Source organism: Symphodus melops (genome assembly GCF_947650265.1).
Source record: "Symphodus melops genome assembly, chromosome: 22".
Classification (NCBI taxonomy): domain Eukaryota; kingdom Metazoa; phylum Chordata; class Actinopteri; order Labriformes; family Labridae; genus Symphodus; species Symphodus melops.
Genome location: NC_136712.1, coordinates 16,622,743 through 16,641,417, shown reverse-complemented (window position 1 = coordinate 16,641,417; position 18,675 = coordinate 16,622,743). Strand labels below are relative to the sequence as shown.

At 42.1% G+C, this 18,675-nt stretch overlaps 1 protein-coding gene across 2 annotated transcripts; it reads left to right on the top strand.

Moving 5' to 3' along the window:
* The first annotated feature begins 611 nt into the window (after positions 1–611).
* Positions 612–17,833, top strand: LOC306817822 (protein mono-ADP-ribosyltransferase PARP12). Of its 2 annotated transcripts, none has more exons than XM_079335020.1 (12): positions 612–1,131; positions 8,241–8,376; positions 9,179–9,947; positions 10,047–10,100; positions 10,203–10,329; positions 10,571–10,739; positions 12,130–12,250; positions 12,352–12,448; positions 12,555–12,633; positions 13,318–13,448; positions 13,592–13,737; positions 14,114–17,833. In XM_079335020.1, the coding sequence occupies exons 1-12, from the start codon at positions 860–862 to the stop codon at positions 14,632–14,634; spliced, it is 2,622 nt and encodes an 873-aa protein (XP_079191146.1). In that variant the 5' UTR covers positions 612–859; the 3' UTR covers positions 14,635–17,833. The 2 variants fall into 2 exon arrangements, with proteins under 2 accessions (XP_079191146.1, XP_079191145.1); XM_079335019.1 differs by lacking the exon at positions 612–1,131 and adding an exon at positions 6,993–7,329.
* The last annotated feature ends 842 nt before the right edge of the window (positions 17,834–18,675 follow it).

Here is an 18,675-nt window from a genome sequence, read left to right as displayed (position 1 = left end):
GTTATGAGGTGTGTTTAATCTATCAGTAGTGAAAGTGGGTGTGTGAAAGCATTACGTGGTGTGAAGTGTTGAGGAGTGCACTCACTTTAAGAACATCGGTCAGGATTAGAGAGAGTGAAGGAGTGAAAGCATCCGATCTTTGGAGGCCAGGATGCACCAGGTCCAGCTGATCCTGCTGGTGAGCCCGCAGACAGGACACACACCCCTGCAGCAAACACACACACACGCACGCACGCACGCACGCACACACACACACACACACACACACACACACACACACACACACACACACACACACACACACACACACACACACACACACACACACACACACACACACACACACACACACACTGTAAGAAGCTGAACATTTGACACAAAGTCTGTCTTTAGAGGCAAAATGTATCATTGGACATTTCATTTTTTTCAAGACGGATTTTAAAGAAAATGATTTAGTTTTGTTTTTTTTAAATCAGGAAAAGAAAGTTTTTTTTCATGAAATGTAATGTAACACTTTCTTTATTGCATCTCAGAATTTATGTGAATATGTAAAGTGTAAGTAAAAGGAAACACTTCATTAGCTGGTATTTATCAGACCCACTGTGCTCAGCTGTAATTACTTTAATTTGTACAGGACTGTATGCAGTCAAATGACGCGAGGGCGCCCTCAAGTGGAGTAGAGCAGAATAACAGCATGCGCCTGATAAATAGTTAAGTTTCGTTTTCCATTCTCCGGAAACGTAACACTGCACATGATGCTGAGTTTTCCCATTCCCGTGAACTCACCAGCTGCTCTCCAGACACTGTTTTGTTTGCGTGAAGCCTGTCACACCAGACAAGAATAAAGAGCGTTAAAAGGATGGAGACCGAAGTTTTAAAGATCATCCTGTCCAGTCAAGGATCTGTCGACACTGATTATTTGATGTCTAACATCGGCTTTGGTGATTCCACCAATCAGATCATCGCTAACAGAGAGAAGTTTGCTTTGTGTTCTCCTTTTGGCCAGCCTAAGGTGGTGGCTCGGACCAGCCTGAGACTGTGCAGAGACAAAAGCTGTCTTGGATCATGTCAGGGGCTGCACCTGTGTAAAAACTTCCTCTTCAGCGGATCTTGTCAATTCACCCAGACAAGGTAAATATCTTTACATTGCCAATAAGTGAGTCAGAGCCTTTAACAGGCCCGTCTGCAAGAGTCTACCTGTTTCTGGCAGACTCCTTGAGAAATAACTCAGCAGAGGTGGAAAAAGTTCTGAAAATCTGTAGACAACAATGAAGTAAAGCAAATGAGTTCTAACCTACTTTAGCTGTGTTTCCCAGTTCTGACGTCACAGTGGCCTTTAAGCCCTCTTAACACGTAGATAAGAGAAAGAAAAAAAACACGTTGCATTAGATAAGTTAGAGGTCCAGTTTAAACCCCTTAAACATGTTCAACACCTCTCAACCTACTACTATAACTCATATTTGTTGAAATGTGTTACTGGATAGCTTTACCTTTTTAAATAGCAACATAATATGTGGATATGAGACTGACCAACATTTACATAAGAGTATTAACTCACTTGGTCTTTGAATAATGTCTTTAATGCTGGAGGTTTTTTTTTTTTTTTCTCCCAGTTTTGGCTATATTGTGACTTTGTGTGATTTGTTGTTTGATAACAGGAGAGGCTGCAGCTGCTCTCATGAGCTGGACTCTGATTATAATCAGAAGATACTGAAGAAGCACGAGCTGGAGAGCCTGAGCAGGACGGAGCTGTGCACACTGCTGCTGCAGAGCGACAACTTGCTCCTGCCTTCTGTGAGTTTGACCGCGGTCGGTTTGACATCAAATTCATGCTGGCGTACACACGTGCACCACGTGACCCACATTTCTGACATTTCTCAACCAGTCAGATGTTTTGCAGATGAAACTAAAATATCTGACAGAACTAAGAGTCGTAACGAAACAAACACGTTCAAAGAGTGCCTGATGGAGTTTTTGACACCCACACCTGTTTTTTTCGAGGCACACGTTCTCGATCCACTTTTAGGTCCCGTCCCACATCTTAAGTACCGCTGCCCGAGTGTACCTCAAGCTTTTCAGCTCAATCATTTCACAGATTGAGCTGAATAAAGTCTGTTTTTATTATCTCAAAGAAGGTAACAACTCTTTCTCCCCCCCCCCCCCCTCCTCCTCTTTTATCCCCTGTAACAGATATGTCATGACTACAACAATGGTCCCGGTCGGTGCGGAAGATGTCTGAATGGATTCGGCTGTGAGAGAGTGCACATCTGTGAGAGATACCTGAACCGAGACTGCAGTTGCCACAAGAGTCATGATTTCAACGACCCACAGCCATTTAAAATCCTGCAGAGTAAAGGTGTTCCAGAGTGCCTTATTCCCTGCTTGAAGTCTGTTTATGCAAACAAAGAGGCGATAAGGTACGCTGACAATAAAGGGGATGGGAGCAACAAGGGTAACCGTCAAAGGCAGCAGGTTAACGCGACAGGTCGTGGCTTCTCTGCGGCTCCAAACTACCGTGGTGTGTCTCCCGGCTATGATCAGCAGGTGCAACATTACGATTGGCCCAGAGGGGGGTGGATGGTGAGAGGGAGAGGAGGTTTCCGGGGGAATAGAGGCAACAGAGGTCAGTGGAGACCCAGCCGTCCCCAGGACTACTACGCAGCACAGCCTGTGTACTATTACCAGTGGTGACAGTGACGGCTCCCCAACAGAAGGTAACAGAGGCACCACGGAGAGAGAAGGACACAGAGGCAAGACAAACACTTCAAACCCGCTGTCAGAGGGAGAGGTGACAAGAGCTGCAACACACCTGTTCATCCGAGAAAAAGATTTTTAAAAATGGAAAGCAAAGACTGTTTACATTTCATGTACATTATAAAATACACACCATAGCTCTGTTACATAAATATGTCTATTTATGTCACCTGATAACGGACATCTTCATAAGGCGAACAACCAGCCGTCTCTTCATTCTGTGAACAGTGTTCTGCTTAAAACGGAACAGATGACCTTTTGTTTTATTGAATTAACACAAATATCAACAGTGGTCACTCTCCATTTGCAGTGGTTGACCATCTGACAAACTCTTCAATAGAAACATTACAGAATATGGAAATGCAAAACACTGTGCCTGTTTTTTTTATCATCAAACATGTTAGATTTATTATTAGCAGCTTGGTTGTTTTTAACTTGACACCTTAAATTCTAGAAGCCATCTTGACTTTTTTCAAACAGGCTCTTTGTACTGACTTCAGTACTGGAGACTTTCCTCTGTGTAAGCTTGCAGGCACTTAAACGGCATCAGTTGTCTAGGTTGAATGTAGAAGCAGGTGATACACTAACCCCAGAGACGTTTGTTTGAACCAAACACAAAGACATGAGGTTAATCTGTCCTTTATTTAGTGAATTGGCAAACCAATCAGTGTGTGTGATTCCACTGAGGTGGTGTTTTCCTGGAAATGGGGTTCAACCTTTTTTTGATTTCCTAAATTATAGGAATCTATGATAACTTATTTTAAAGATATTTTTTTCCCTTGAAATGAAAGTACGGCCAAAGAGAGACAGGAAATGTTGGGAGGAGAGATTTCACCTCTAACATCGCTCCCTAAGTATTTCCAGTGTGGGTGGAGGAAATAATCCCTCATGGAGCTGAAATAGAAGAGGAGAAACCCCCCCCCCCCCAAAAAAAACAAAAAAACAAAAAAACCTGTCTTACTTCAAGGGTCATGATATTTATACTCTATGAAGGGAAGAAAGGGGTTATTACACGCCCCCCCCCCCCCTCAAAGGAGACGTATGTGTGACACTTAAAAGAAAGGGAGTACATGTATAAGCTATATGTGGATGTGTGAGCTTGGCTGCGTTTAAAAAGTGGGTCCACACAGTTCATCATGAGATGGTGCACAGTGTCTCTGACAGTCTCGGTGTCCATCTTTGTCTTTTCTTCCATAATTCTCTTTCCCTGTATGTATATTAGAAGTTTTAATCTCAGAGGCTCCATGACAGCTTCTGCGTGGGAGAAGCCTCTGTGAGGATCTGCAGTTATCAGCTTCTTCATGAAATATATTCAATCGATTGTTGTTGCTAATTGCTTTTCTTGCGCACGTCAAACAGAAAGTCCTCGGACTGCCAACAACAGGAAGAATCAGTTTTGATTTTTATTGGATCTCAGTGACACATTTGACACTGCAGATCACAAAACACTACTTGACAGGTTTTCAAACTGAATTGGACTTAAAGGGGAAGTTCTTAACCGTTTCACGTATCATTTAGAAGATCATAGCTTTAATAATGAATCTGAGTGCCAATCTGTATTTTCTGTTTAAACTCAATAAGCTCCTTCTGTGTCAAATCCTGCAGAGGGGCGGTTTTGATTATACAGAAGATACTCAGATATATGTGACTCTTTCACCTCAGGACGGCCGTACTATGGACTCATTACGCTGCTGTCGAAAGGAAATCAAGAACTAGAAGAACCGAAACTTGTTGCAGTTAAAAAGAGACAAAACCGAGATCATTTTTTCTGTTAACATAGAAAAAAAGAAGCATGATCAGTAACGTCTTCTTCAGTCTCGGATTCTAAAGACCTATGACCAAGTCCGTACTTGTTATGTACTGATGGACTCGGGTTTTACCTTTGTTAGCCAAACCAGAGCAATCTCCATAACAGCATTTTATCATTTGAAAGATGGAGCCAGAATCAGTGGATTTGTGGTCCATGCTTTTATTTGAATTCGAGTTGACTCTGGTCTTCTAACTGGACTTCTGAAAAAGATGAAACAGCTGACGCTCATTCAAAGTACTGCAGCTAGAATTCTGACCAGGACATTTCTCTGGTTTTCTTTTATGTGTGTTTACTAGTTAACTGTATCGACCCAGAATACATAACTGACATGTATAACATGCAACGTCCAAACAGGAAGCTTAGATCGGCTGACTCTGGTCTCCTCGTTCAGTCCAGACTCCAGATAAACATGGTGGAGCAGCTTCATGCCTGTCACTGAAGCAAAGTGCACTTACAGATCTGACGTGCTCCTGACATTAACATTTCTTAATGAAAGGTTAAAAATGACTTTTTTTTTGTTTTTTTTGAATGAGCCTTAAAGCTTACACTTTTTTTCAAGTTTTCATTTGCCCTAATTGCATTTCACATGCACATGTTATTTCATCACTTTAAATTGTTTAAATTGCACTTTAATACAAGGATGTTGTTGTCCTGTGGTATGATCTGATGTACTCTGCATTATAAATTCATTTGAACGTTTTGGCCTTGTATTTGTTTAGGCATGTCTTTCCTGTGTGAAGCACATTGAGTTGACTCTGTGCATGAAGTGTGAAGTATAAATGAAAGTGCCTTACAAATAAACATTAAGGTATTTCTGATTTGATGCAGTCCCACGCTCACGTGTTTCTCTTCATAATAAAAAAGGGAAAAGGAAGGAGTGGCGCTCTTCATTACTCACCGTTGTAGAGGTGACGCTGAGGGCGAGATCTGATGAGATCCTTATTGTTCTTGTCTTTATGTGACGTCTCGTGTGCATTCATCAGCCTTCTCATTAAATCTGACATGCTCTGCTGCTAGTACAAAACAGTGTGTGCTTTCTTTTTTACCTAACCTTGTCATGACCCCTCTGTTGTAACCTTGTGTCCCCCACTCCAGGTCAGGGGCTTCAAGCTTTTCAGCCTGCGACCCCCAATGTAACGCTGCTAGAGACTGTAGACCCCCCATTGGCCCTGGAGGTGGTTCAAACATTTCACATTGCCGCACACACTATTAGGCCTCTCCAAACACTTGCATTAAAACACCACACATTCGCCCAAAAAACATCAACTATTGAATGTTTTTGTCAGAAACTACCAGACCCACACTTTGGGAATCACTTGTCAAACAAACTGGACTTTGGGGGTCAAGCAATCTTGGGCGTAGTATGGATTGCCGTGTGTGAGCTTGCTGTTAACAGTAAACCAGCCAAGTAAGAGCTCCTGTGGCCGATCATTTAAAAGACTCACAGGCAGTACTGTACTGAATATATTTGAAGCTCTCTATTACCATGAGTACACTTTCTCTGATTTGATTTAAAGCAGCAGATGTTCAGCTATCTCACTGCACGTCATGTAACTTGGTGAATGTTCAGAAAGTCGAGAAGTTTTTTTTATTTTCGATTCTATTCGTAGTTCACGAGACTTTGATGCTGGTGCAGGAGTCATCTCATACGGTGGATGTTTTTCTTTGAATCTGTCATTCTTGCGTAACGTTTTTAAAGGTTATTTTGGAGTAAATATTATCTGTAAACAAGCCGTCTGGAAAAACCAATGGGGCAAAGATTCATGGTTGGCTCGCGGCTCCTATAAGTCAGCCGGACTTGCCGTCTTAAAGGACAACTTTGAAGGTAACATTTTAGAAATGAAACCTGATGATAAAAGAAACTTTTTTTTAGTTATTGAAATCCACAGATGTATTTTTTTACTGACAGATGTATAATTCTGATCCTTTAAACTGCTATTTACTGGATGAAGCAGAAAACATTATTAACTCTCTCGAAAGACTCTGATAGTAGGAGACTATAGTTTGGTCGCATGAATTTAACAGACATCCTTCAATATCCAAAAACTATTGTTGTGTGGTGTTTTAATGTGAGTTTTTGGAGAGGCCTCATGGTGTGTATAGCTGTGTGTAATGTCAAATGTTGGATGGAAAGCAAAGACCATAAACTGTCTCTGTAGCTCAGAATAGGTTATCTCATCATTAATGTGAAGGTGTAGGCTATAGTTTAAGTAAGTGGAAATGCGTCAGATATAATTCCACTGTGTTTAACTCTACTGTGCTTTTATTAGTGCAGGACTGTATGAAGTCAAATGACGCGAGGGCGCCCTCAAGTGGAGTAGAGCAGCATAACAGCATGCGCCTGATAAATAGTTAAGTTTCGTTTTCCATTCTCCAGAAACGTAACACTGCACATGATGCTGAGCTTTCCTATTCCCGTGAACTCACCAGCTGCTCTCCAGTCGCTTCCTTGCTTTGCTGTGGGGCGGCAGGACAGACAGGAGCGGCACAATTATGGAGACCGAAATTTTAAAGATCATCCTGGCCAGTCAAGGATCTGTCAACACTGATTATTTGATGTCTAACATCGGCTTTGGTGATTCCACCAATCAGATCATCACTAACCGGGAGAAGTTTGCTTTGTGTTCTCCTTTTGGCCAGCCTAAGGTGGTGGCTCGGACCAGCCTGAGACTGTGCAGAGACAAAAGCTGTCTTGGATCATGTCAGTTGCTGCACCTGTGTAAAAACTTCCTCTTCAGTGGATCTTGTCAATTCACCCAGACAAGGTAAATATCTTTACATTTCCAATAAGTGAGTCAGAGCCTTAAAGGTTACATTTCAAGCTGTCGTCATTTCTATAAAGTCCACATGGAGGAAAACAAATCTCAGCTGGTACACTCGGCGATACAATGACATTTAATGGGGTGAAATTGTCAACAACTTATTATAAGGCCTTGACAAGTGGTGCGTTCAGGGCCCATCGTTCAATTTATAGTTGACAATCTTCTATGGCTCTATCTAAAACAAAAAGTAATTCGGAATATTTTCAGGCCAATTCAGCACATTAAACAGCTGAAATGTGGTGGTAAATATTGTTTGCTATTGATCAGTACGACATCTTGGGAAACTGCCTTTTCTGTTTATGTCTCGAGTCGTTATTTATGACACTCTCTCTAAGCTATTTGTGGAGCAGCAACCATGTTATCAGGTTGACGGTTTAACCCTTTTCTGATCGTTTTCCTTCTTTAAAAAGGCTGACTAATAATGTTTAAGACACTTAGCATTTGGATTTTCATTGGGTCTAAGTTCCACCTCTGTCATTCTGTAAAAGCAAATTGGTGATATGAATGACTTATTTTCAGGTCTGAGTGACATAACCGTGACCTTTAGCTCATAAACAAGTTACAGTAGATAACTCTGATGAGTCAAATGTAAAACACTCCAACATGTTTAACACCTCTCAACATGCTACTATAACTCATATATGTTGAAATGTGCCACTGGATAGCTTTACCTTTTTAAACAGCAACATAATGTGTGGATATGAGCCTGACCAACCTTTACATGAGAACATTAACTCATCTTAATCTTTACATGCTTTTGTAGTTATTTTGTATTGTGCTGGATATTTAGTCTTTCCAGATCCTCTTTCGGCGATGTTGTGACTTCACCTGTATGTTTTGTTCTTTGATAACAGGAGAGGGTGCACCTTCTCTCATGCACTGGACTCTTTTCACAATCAGGTGATACTGACACAACATGACCTGGAGAGTCTGAACAGGGCGGAGCTATGTATACTGCTGCTGCAGAGCGACAACTTTCTCGTGCCTTCTGTGAGTTTTAACGATCGTCTTCCTCTTTTTTCACTTCCAGGCTGATAATTCCTCTTTGAAAAACTTTATACAGCAAATATTGCATGGATCTCTAACCTTCGGTTAGGAGAGGGAGTGCTGTCAGATGGGGCATCTTAGAGAGGTTTCCTACCGTCTATGCAAAAATGTGTACATTTTGAGCCACTTCTGTAGTGGTGGGGGCCCCTAATCTTTTGGGGCCCCAAGTGGACATATTGTGAAAAATCTACCTATACAGTGTTTTTGAACATTTATGTGGGTAACCTGAGTGTCTGTCCACCCACACAATTTGAAATAAATCCATCTAATCCTTCCGTCTTACCACACAGAGAAAAACGCTCTGTTTGAAATGTTCTCAGTTTGTGACGATAGTTTGCAATCTAATGTAATGTTTGACTGGTTACTATGAAGCCTTGCCTCAGTGCAGGGGGGTTTCACAGATTGAGCTGAATAACGTCCTTTTTTTTCTCCTTTTTTTTTAACCTCAAAGAAGGTGATCCATTTTTATTTATTTTTGCGTTGCTTGATTGTAGTCAAGTCAAGTCAAGTCAAGTTTATTTATATAGCACTGTTCAGACACAAGGCAATTCACAGTGCTTTACAGACATAGAAACATTAAAACATTAAAACAGAGCTTAAGGAAAGAATGCAAAATACATCATTAAAAGACGAGGATGAAAGTGAAAATACTCGATAAAGGAACAACTGTTAAAACTATCAAAAAAGGAAGATTGTAACAACTTCTTCCCCACCTGTCCCTTCCTGTTCTATTTCCCTATAACAGATATGCTACGATTACAACAATGGTCCCGGTGAGAACGGGAAATGTCAGCGTGGTGATGACTGCGAGAGAGTGCACATCTGTGAGAGGTACCTGAACCGAGACTGCAATTGCCACAAGAGTCATGATTTCAGCGACCCACAGCCATTTAAAATCCTGCGGAGTAAAGGTGTTCCAGAGTGCCTTATTCCCTGCTTGAAGTCTGTTTATGCAAACAAAGAGGCGATAAGGTACGCTGACAATAAAGGGGATGGGAGCAACAAGGGTAACAATCAAAGGCAGCAGGTTAACTCTGCAGGTCGTGGCTTCTTTGCGGCTACAAACGACCCAGATGGGTGGAACAGTGGTCTGCATATACCACAGAAGGAGTTGCACAGAGGGAGAGGAAGAGGAAGAGGAAGGGGGAGAGGAGATTTCCGGGGAAATAGAGGCAACAGAGGCAAGAGGGGCAACAGGGGAAACAGCAGGAACCCGGAAAACCGTCCCGCTCAACCAAGTATCCATTCCAGCAGAGACTCCCTCGCTGATCTCGACGCGTTAGATCTGTACGGTGATGGTGGATCAGCTGAGGATGACACGAATGCAAGACAAACAGAAACTCTAAATAGAACGTCGACGGCTGTCAGAGGGAAAGGTGGCTTCCACAGCAGCGAGAGCAGCTGGCAGGAGCTGCAACGGACCCGTGCAACAAGTGACATCTTTGCTGCGTTGTGCCCCGATGCAAACGGGGACGACGGAGCGAACAGAAGACAAATACAAAGACCTGTCCGAGGTAAACCCAGCCAGCTGCAAAGGTTCCTTATAAAAGGGGATTTTTAAATAGATCTTTGTGAGAAAAAAATTAACTTGTGCTATTTTTACCTTCCTGTAGATAAAACTGAGATATGCATGTACTTCATCAAAGGATTCTGCAAACATGGTGATGGTGAGTAATCGGTGATCGATCACCAACTCAAAACAGCTCTAACTGACTTTGTTTTGATGTCGTTGAGTTGGTGTCAGTGTTTAATGACCGGTGTGTTCTCAGAGCGGTGTTACAAAGCTCATGACAAGATGCCATACAGATGGGAGGTCAACAAGGACGACAAATGGACCGTCATGCCAAATAATGAGACCATTGAGAAGGACTACTGTGACCCAAAAAACACATACAGGTACTCTCTACTGACATCTACTGGGATTGTTGTTTATGTACTTCTGGAAAGTTGACTTTCTATATCGATATATTATGCTGATCCACATTTAACTTGCTATCAACTTGCACTTCTCTGGCCTGAAATAACAAAATCTACTATCTATGCCGCAAATCTTGAAAATAAATTAACTGACATATTATATCAACTCATAAATTCATCAAACAAGTTAAACCCCAAAAAAATATTTTTTTGTGTTTAGTAACAGCAGCAGCCCACCTGTGTGCTTCGACACGATGACCCAAGGACAGAACAAAGTACGACGACTCTCCACCATGAACTCTTTGCTTGCGCCGGACTTCATCCACACCACTGAGTGGCTCTGGTACTGGGAGGATGAGTTTGGAAAGTGGAACGTGTATGCTTCAGCTGTGAGTAACTACACTGCAAGAAGACACAGAGTCTTTTTTTAAATGTGTTTTAATGGGGATACTGCTATCCAATCACAGTATATTACACATTTTAAATAATTAAACGCTGAGTTGTGTTTGGTTTTATAGCCAATAACTGAAATGTGTAATTGTTTTGTAATATATTTGAGTTCTTTCTTATCTATTAAAATAATTTTATTGACTGTCTCAGCGTTAGGTGAAACGTTTAATTTCCTCGTTGTTCCCTGAGCAGGTTAATCCACAAGAATTATTATAATTATTTTTATGATGAACATCAGAGTAGATTTCAGACAATCAACAAATATATGCAGAATGTATTCGCAAAACCCCCCCAAAAAACATCTGCATTTGGGACAGATTTAGTTTTAGCCAAACATGTCAGCCATAATTAGCTGCCACCTGGCACACACTCTTCAGAGGGGTTTTATTTACTATATGGTTAGAAGGTGATTATTTAATAATCAAATAATTAAACTTCAATAAATGCTAATTATGGTGGGGTGCCATTGGCCTGGCAGCTGTGTCAGGTGCCTCATGTGCGTATAGCGATGTTTTGGATGTCGCAGCGGTCGAGGGTTGGAATCAAACATCGGCCTTTTGCTTGATGTCCACATTGTTTTAAGTCATGTAAACATGTAATGATCTCAGTCAACATACAGACATACAGTGTAAGGTAAATAAAAGTTGTATTAAATCCTGAATACCCATGTTGAAAAACCGAGTGTGGTCCTTTCAGATACCAGTGTGAGTTAGCAAACATTGGAGCCACATGAAGGGAACACAAACAGAAGCAGCACACAGTTTCCATTGAAGATATACACAGTGACAACCTGCCTCTGCGAAGCAAAGCTCGGGGAGTTGATTTGGACTAAATATGGTCACGTTACCTTTTTTTTTTTTCTTTCAGTGACATTTTACAGGGCTTCAAACTCCCTCTATACTTTCTAATATAACATTTGTACATGATGAAAAAGAAATGAGGTCGTCCAACCTCTGCTCTCTAGTTGAATTTATGATATTATCCTTTGCATAAGAACATGATGTCCATTGTTGTTTGTGTAGGTCATTCTAGATGTGTTTGTTCACCACCTTATTTGCCTCTATGAAGGTTTATTCTCTGATGGGCCCACTGCCCAACAGAAAGGTAGTTTTGCTTATGTAAATTATGTCGTATGTATGTAGTCTGAATTTTTTTTCCTTCTTATGCAATACTTCCTAAACCACAGCAGGTGAGCTCCCTGTGGACTCTGATGTTTGGGAGAGCAGTGACAGATTCTGCTTATTTAAAGTGATAGACATATAAAATCTCACTACCCTTTTGTTATAAAGGGAAAAGCAGTCAATCAGTCAACACTTGTCTTTATTTCAGACTGCTGGACACAAAGCAGCAGACATGGACAGCCTCAAGCTGGAGCAGAAGTTTCTGCTTAATGACAAAGATGTGGTGGAGTTCACTGCCGGTTCACAGTCGTATTCACTCAGTTTTGAAGGTAAAAAAAAAAAAAAAAGAAGGTAATGCAATTCATTTGCCCCTAATGTAACAATATTGATTATAACAGATAATCATCATTTATTTTCTTTCTCCTGTCAGACATGATACAAACCAACAAGAAGTACGGCACCAAGAGGCTGGTGAAAAGACGTCCTCAGTTCGTCTCTGGGGCTGATGTCCTCACAAAGAGAGTGAGGTATGACCACCAAAGTGTTCTATGTGGAGCCAGCTGACTTTTTTTTTTTTAATGCAAACAACGTGAATAAAATGATACTAAACCTTGCTTGTTTTTTCGACCACAGAAAGCCTCTTGGTCAAGCAAGTTTCACTACGGTTCCAGACCACTGGGACAAGAGCCAGATCCCACTGACAGGATACAAGGTACAGTGAAAGCACCACAACGTTAAACTAGGTGATATTTATTTGCTTTAAACTCTTACGTTGTTTAATTATAGTTTACAGACTGCAGACTGTGTGACTGCTGGAAGACCGCTTCTCTTGTCTTTGATTGTGGACCAAATGCAGAACTTTTTTATAGTTTTATTTTTCTACATGAAGTGTGAGAATGTGAAGCACCCGAGATGAGTTCAAGGCCCACAGGAGTTTGCGGTACAGAGAAATGTTTGCAGTGTTTCTGTGTCAAAGCAGCGGGTTGCTGTCTGCGGAGAGACGAGTCTCCCTCATGTCAGTCTGTCTCTCCTGAATCCCCCCAGGCCGGGGGTCTTCATTTACTGAGGTCAATTTAGCATGCAGTCGTCAAGTTCTACTGAGGTCACCCTCTGCTGGATCAAATTGAAAACTGACGGCCTGGTGCGCTGATATTTTAAATTAGAAGGGCTCATTAAAGTTTGAATGTGAACTTTCTCCCCCAGGTTCAAATGAATGTTCGAACTTCCAATTAAGACATGACAGCCTTATAAAACATCGGGGTTGTGTTAACTGTGCTCTGAATCATTAGAGGCTATTGTTTGTGATGTAATAAATAAAACCGAGCTTTAAAGAGAATTGAAAGTCGTTATCTTGGGGAAAGTAATTCTTCTCCCTCTTGTTTGTGTTTGTTCACAGCGAGTCTCCCTCCTGACAACATCAGATGAATTTAAGAAGATTGAAGCTCTTTTCTGTCAAACAGTTCGAGGTTTTGATATCATCAAAATCGAGAGGATTCAGAACAAAGCTCTTTGGGAAGTCTTTCAGTGGTACGCTTGTGTCTTTATGTATTTTAACTTGTGCTGTTTGATCATTTCTCATTTTGTAATATTCACCAATTCAAGTCTCATTTTACGTTTGCCCGTTTCCTTAATTTAAATATCTTGATTTGATTTATTTTTCCTCAATGAAGGCAGAAAACTCAGATGACAAACAATAGACGTAATGTGAGAGAGAAACAGCTTTTTCATGGCACGGACTCCAAGCATGTGGAGAGCATCAGCCACACCAACTTTGACTGGAGGATGTGTGGACACAATGGCACTGCGTATGGCCAAGGTGAGTTTAATAAGAGAGGACTGTTCTAGATCAATCTGACAAATCCAACTCAAAGGTAAAGTAAAAAGTCAGCTACAATAATTCACGACACAAGTTATTATTCTATTTAATAATCTTTAAATAGTCATGTAGTATCGAGAGACAAGGACACGATTTGCTGCATTTATTGGATGTAAGTTAGCTGATGTAAATGCTTACACAAATTTTTGGTCTTTTTTTTTAGATCCAACTAAACTATTTATTACTATTACTATTTACAACTATTTGTTTGGGAAATGGATGAGCAGTGTGTAATGTGAACAATCCTTTATCGTTTTTACAAATACGATAAAGAACAATAATCCTTTTTTTTTAATCTCTCTTTGTCCAAACACAGGTAGTTACTTTGCCCGCGACGCCAAATACTCCCACAACTACACGGGCAACTCTGATATCAGGTCCATGTTTGTGGCTCGGGTTCTGGTTGGAGACTACACCAAAGGGTGCTCCGACTACCGCAGGCCTCCTTCTGTGGACGGCGGGGACGTGAACTTCTATGACAGCTGCGTCGACGACGTCACAAACCCCTCCATCTTTGTCGTGTTTGAAAAGCACCAGATCTACCCAGAGTACGTGTTGCAGTACAGGGCAACGCACCCACTCGTTTCACTATACGGTGCTGCGTCCACACCTGCGCCAAGACCAGTACCTGCACCAAAACCTGCACCGACACCAGTGTTCACACCTAAACCGGTACCTGCACCAAGACCAGCAGCAGTGCCTAAAGCGGCTCCGACACTGTCATACCAACCCAGCACAGACACGTACCACTTCAAAACACCGTCGCCCCCACCCCGACAATATTATCAGCCTCCCTCCCCACCTCCAAAGAAACAGGATTCCTGTGTCATTGCTTAGAAACGGAGATCAAGTTATGTATTGTATCTACTTGTCGGAGCGTCATGGAGATAATGCTGAATTGTTTGTTGCAGGGAGTAGATGAAGTGGTATCGTATTATTAATCTAGTAAAAAGCATCGCTGCAAGACGAGTGAAGAAGCTTTTAGGCGACGCATGATAGCGTCACGTCCGAGAGCCGATCTGAAGCTTTGTTTGTTCTCTCTGGCGACACCTGTGGTGGTGAGAGGTAATTACAGGTGTGTGTTTTTTGCCGACCGTTCTTAAATGGAGATCCAAACTGTGAGGCAAAGTTTCACACAGAGACGCAATATTGTTGGAGGCGAGGTGGAAGGTGATCTGGCTCAAATCTTTCGATAGCTTCCACGTTGTCGGATGAAGCCAGACGTGCGCTTACTTTTAAAACCTTGCGTCTGCGTTTACAGCGATGAATGTAATTGTTCCCAAACTTCCCTGAACCCTAAATGCGTTACTGGAGGAGTCCTGTAGAGGGCACACTACCTGACGTGCGGCTATACAAGCAAAGATGTAGCGCACAGATGAGGATAATGGAATGTCGAAGAAAATGCAACAGCGGTGCCAACGTCCGTACGTGGATTTTAAGTTTTTCTGGTTTTCCGCGTCGACTTTTAAAAACAGAGTTGCCAGCTGTTTCGATCACTTTGTTTCTTACTGTGTATTGGCAGGAACGCATCATACAGATGTGGACGGCATTCAGCTGAAAGTCAGTAGTTCACAGGGTCACTTGTTAAACTGAAACACCGTACTTGTCTGCATTTAGTGGAGCCGGTTTCCATGACGACTTCTGAAATGGAACTCTGCCCCTGATATTGTGACAGATACGTTCGTCTCCATGCAGAGACGATGACACACCGTAGAGATCTGGGTGCTTGCTGACTCGGCTCGCCTCCCCAGAAAACTCTGCCGTTGTTGTCCCTACTCCTCCCTCAGCCTCTACACTGCCCCTGCTGGTCATGTACACACTGCATCTTGCGACGTACATGTTTTTTTGGGACGAGGATGTGCACAGCAGATGCTAAGAGCAGGGCACGTGTGACAGCTGTCATTTACATTTGCATGCAAATGTTTAGTTAAAGCAGGTAAACCCCGCCCTAGGAGCATTAGGGTGTCCAATCATATGCCTTCAAACCTCGTCGCTTGAATGCATTGTTCCGAGGAAATGAACTTTGCCAAGATAATTTTCAACTTCAGGACGAATATTACATAAGGGCTATTTAAATGTTTGTACTGGCAGGTTGTTACGCCTCACTAAAGATCATTACAGATATCTCTTTATGGTGTACACTCAGTAAAACTACTTTATAATGTCTTCCAAGCCCTGTACACTTCCTGGGAATTGACCTGTGGAGATTAACCCTCAGTGTTGTCAGTTAATCTTCCCATAGCAGAGACACGTGTCCACCTCTCATTTTTAGGTGGACTGACCGTTGCTAGCTAAATTTTTTTTTTAAGGATTTTTCTCGGGATTGTCGACAACAAAAAACAGCGAACACACAGGCTTTCTCCGAAGCCAGAGTGTGAGGATAGTGGCAAAGACGAAGTCATCAAAGCAAATAACACTCAAATGATGCATTACACAGATAAAGCAGACATGGATCTACTTTGAATAGTTCCTCATAAAGACAGAGAGCCACATTTCAATCCACCTTTAACACAAATGATCAACTTTTTCTGTCCCATTGATCGACTGTGGCGCAAGACAGACTCCCGAAATCAACTCTACAACAACAACAAAAACAAAAACAGACTTATACGATACTATTTCCATCCCTCGTGTTCATCTGAAGAACGTTTGAACCTCCTCACCTCTTTATTCAGATCTGGTCTTTCAGTGACTTCACTGAACGTCTCAGTCAAACTCATGATTCATACAAATGTTCGGTCTTTATGCAGCGTTGTATTGAAAAACCTCACATGGAATCTTTTTCAAATGTCAAACGGGAAATGGAGAATCAAAGTGCGTCTGATGGATTTGAACAGCTTCACTTGTACCAGTCATTAATCTGCTCAGGAACAATCATACATCTCAATGTTCTTTTTTTTAACTGAGGCAGTGATGCTAAATCCATCAACAAACGTTTTGTCAAGAGACTAACCAAAGAGCAGGATGAACGCTGAACTCTTTGGCCTCGTCCAGACGTAGGCAGGTTGAGGTTTGAGGTCTCCTCCGCTTTACAAAATGTGAAAACTTTGTCCACATAAAAGAGCAGCAGGCAAAGTGACGGCTGACGTGAGCATGCCAAGCTCCTTGACACGTCAACCTCTGCAACGTTTCATTCGAGCTGTCCCACCAACCCGACGTAGGCGGCGATGTTTGTGTTGTGTTGTTCGAAGCAGCATTGACGTCAGGCGCCTCCGCTCGTCAACACAGTGGGAGACTATCTGTGTCATGTCTGTGTAAACACGTACAAAGTCCGGTTGGCATGATGTCGACGACAGCACTCGTTTGGTTACGTCTGCCATCGCACTAATCTCACGTGTAAACAAAACTGACACTGAACTGAGGAGAATCTGGCGCGTTTTCACGGTCGATACATAAACAGAGTTTTTTTTAAATCTTCACCCTGCGAGGAGTTTTCCAAAACGTGTTTTCTGTTATCGAAAAACGCAGTCATACGAACGGCCAGAACGCACAGAAAAGGCAATGTTCTCAAAAATAACCAACATGGAGCGACGATGTCCTCGCTGTAGTGTGGCGTGCGTCGTGCTGATGCTGTGGTCCTCGTCACAGCGGCCGTGGGTTCGACTCCGGCCTCGTCCCTTTTGCTGCGTGTCGTTCCTCGTTCTCTCTCCTTCCAGCGTTTTCTGTCTCTCTTCGGCTCTCCTGACAAATAAAAGCAAAAGAATATATCTGCCTATGTGTGGACGAGGAGAAGCTGCTGTGTTGCTTTTAAAACCTCTAGGGGGAGACAAAATCCTGTGTTGTATTAAATGAAGGTGATAAAATGGACCGCGTTGTTTATTCTGATTTTATCAAGTATGATTTCATTTCACATCATTTTTAGGATGCAATCTTGTGATTATAACACCACTGTGGTACTCTGGGTACTTTATTTTCTTAGCATTACAAACTTATTGCAACTACAAAATGTGGTCGTTTTTGAAAATGGTTATACTGTTGTCAGATTCTTGTTTTTTGTTCGTTAAAATAAATAAAACAATGTTTATGTTTAATACAATCGGAAGCAGTGTTTGTTTTTTGTGTGTGTCTCTCTCTCTCTTTTTCTCCCTCTGTCTCCTCTGTGACTCTAGAATGCCACCAGCAGCTGGGTCGGGTCTCTCAGTGAAATGAGGCAGAGCATGATGAAATGATCAATATGGCTGCCGGTGCTTTCCTTTGACATCAGACATTAGGCCTGCACATCATCCCCCGCTTCCCTCAGAAAACACACACACACACACACACACACACAATTTCTGAACGTTTCCATGTTCGTTGATCTTTCACTAAAGTAACACATCCGAACTTTCACACACTTTTCACGTACTACAGTATGCATTGATCTACACTCAAACGTCTCCCATGACTTCCACTACATCTTAGTGGTATTGATTTTGGAATGGTTGTTTCTCTGAGGTGTGAAAGGTTTTTACTTGTCGTGCAACTTAATAAAAGACGTCGACGCTGGGAGTTGGTGTTGTGGATTATATTAAAGGAGACTGTTTTTAAACGCCACAGCATACAGCATTCTCCTCGTTAGCTTCCACTCGTGTCGTCTGTGTCGGACGACGGCCCTCGGCTTCAGTCAGCCTTCCGTGAACGTTAACGGAGTTTCTCAGCTACGTTGTCGTTTCTTTAATTGTTGTCACATTAGTGGCGGCCGCAGTTGGAGTTGTCCTTATGCAGCTGACTCGTTGGCGGGAGGCCTCCACCAGACTGTGGGCTCTGATTATTTAAGGCACGGCTTAAGATTTATACATATTACAAAGTTGTAACACACGAGATTATAACTGTGGGAGACACATGTTGTAATTCACATTTTTTCAGGGTTTTTAACTGGAGCTAAGTTACTTTGCAGCC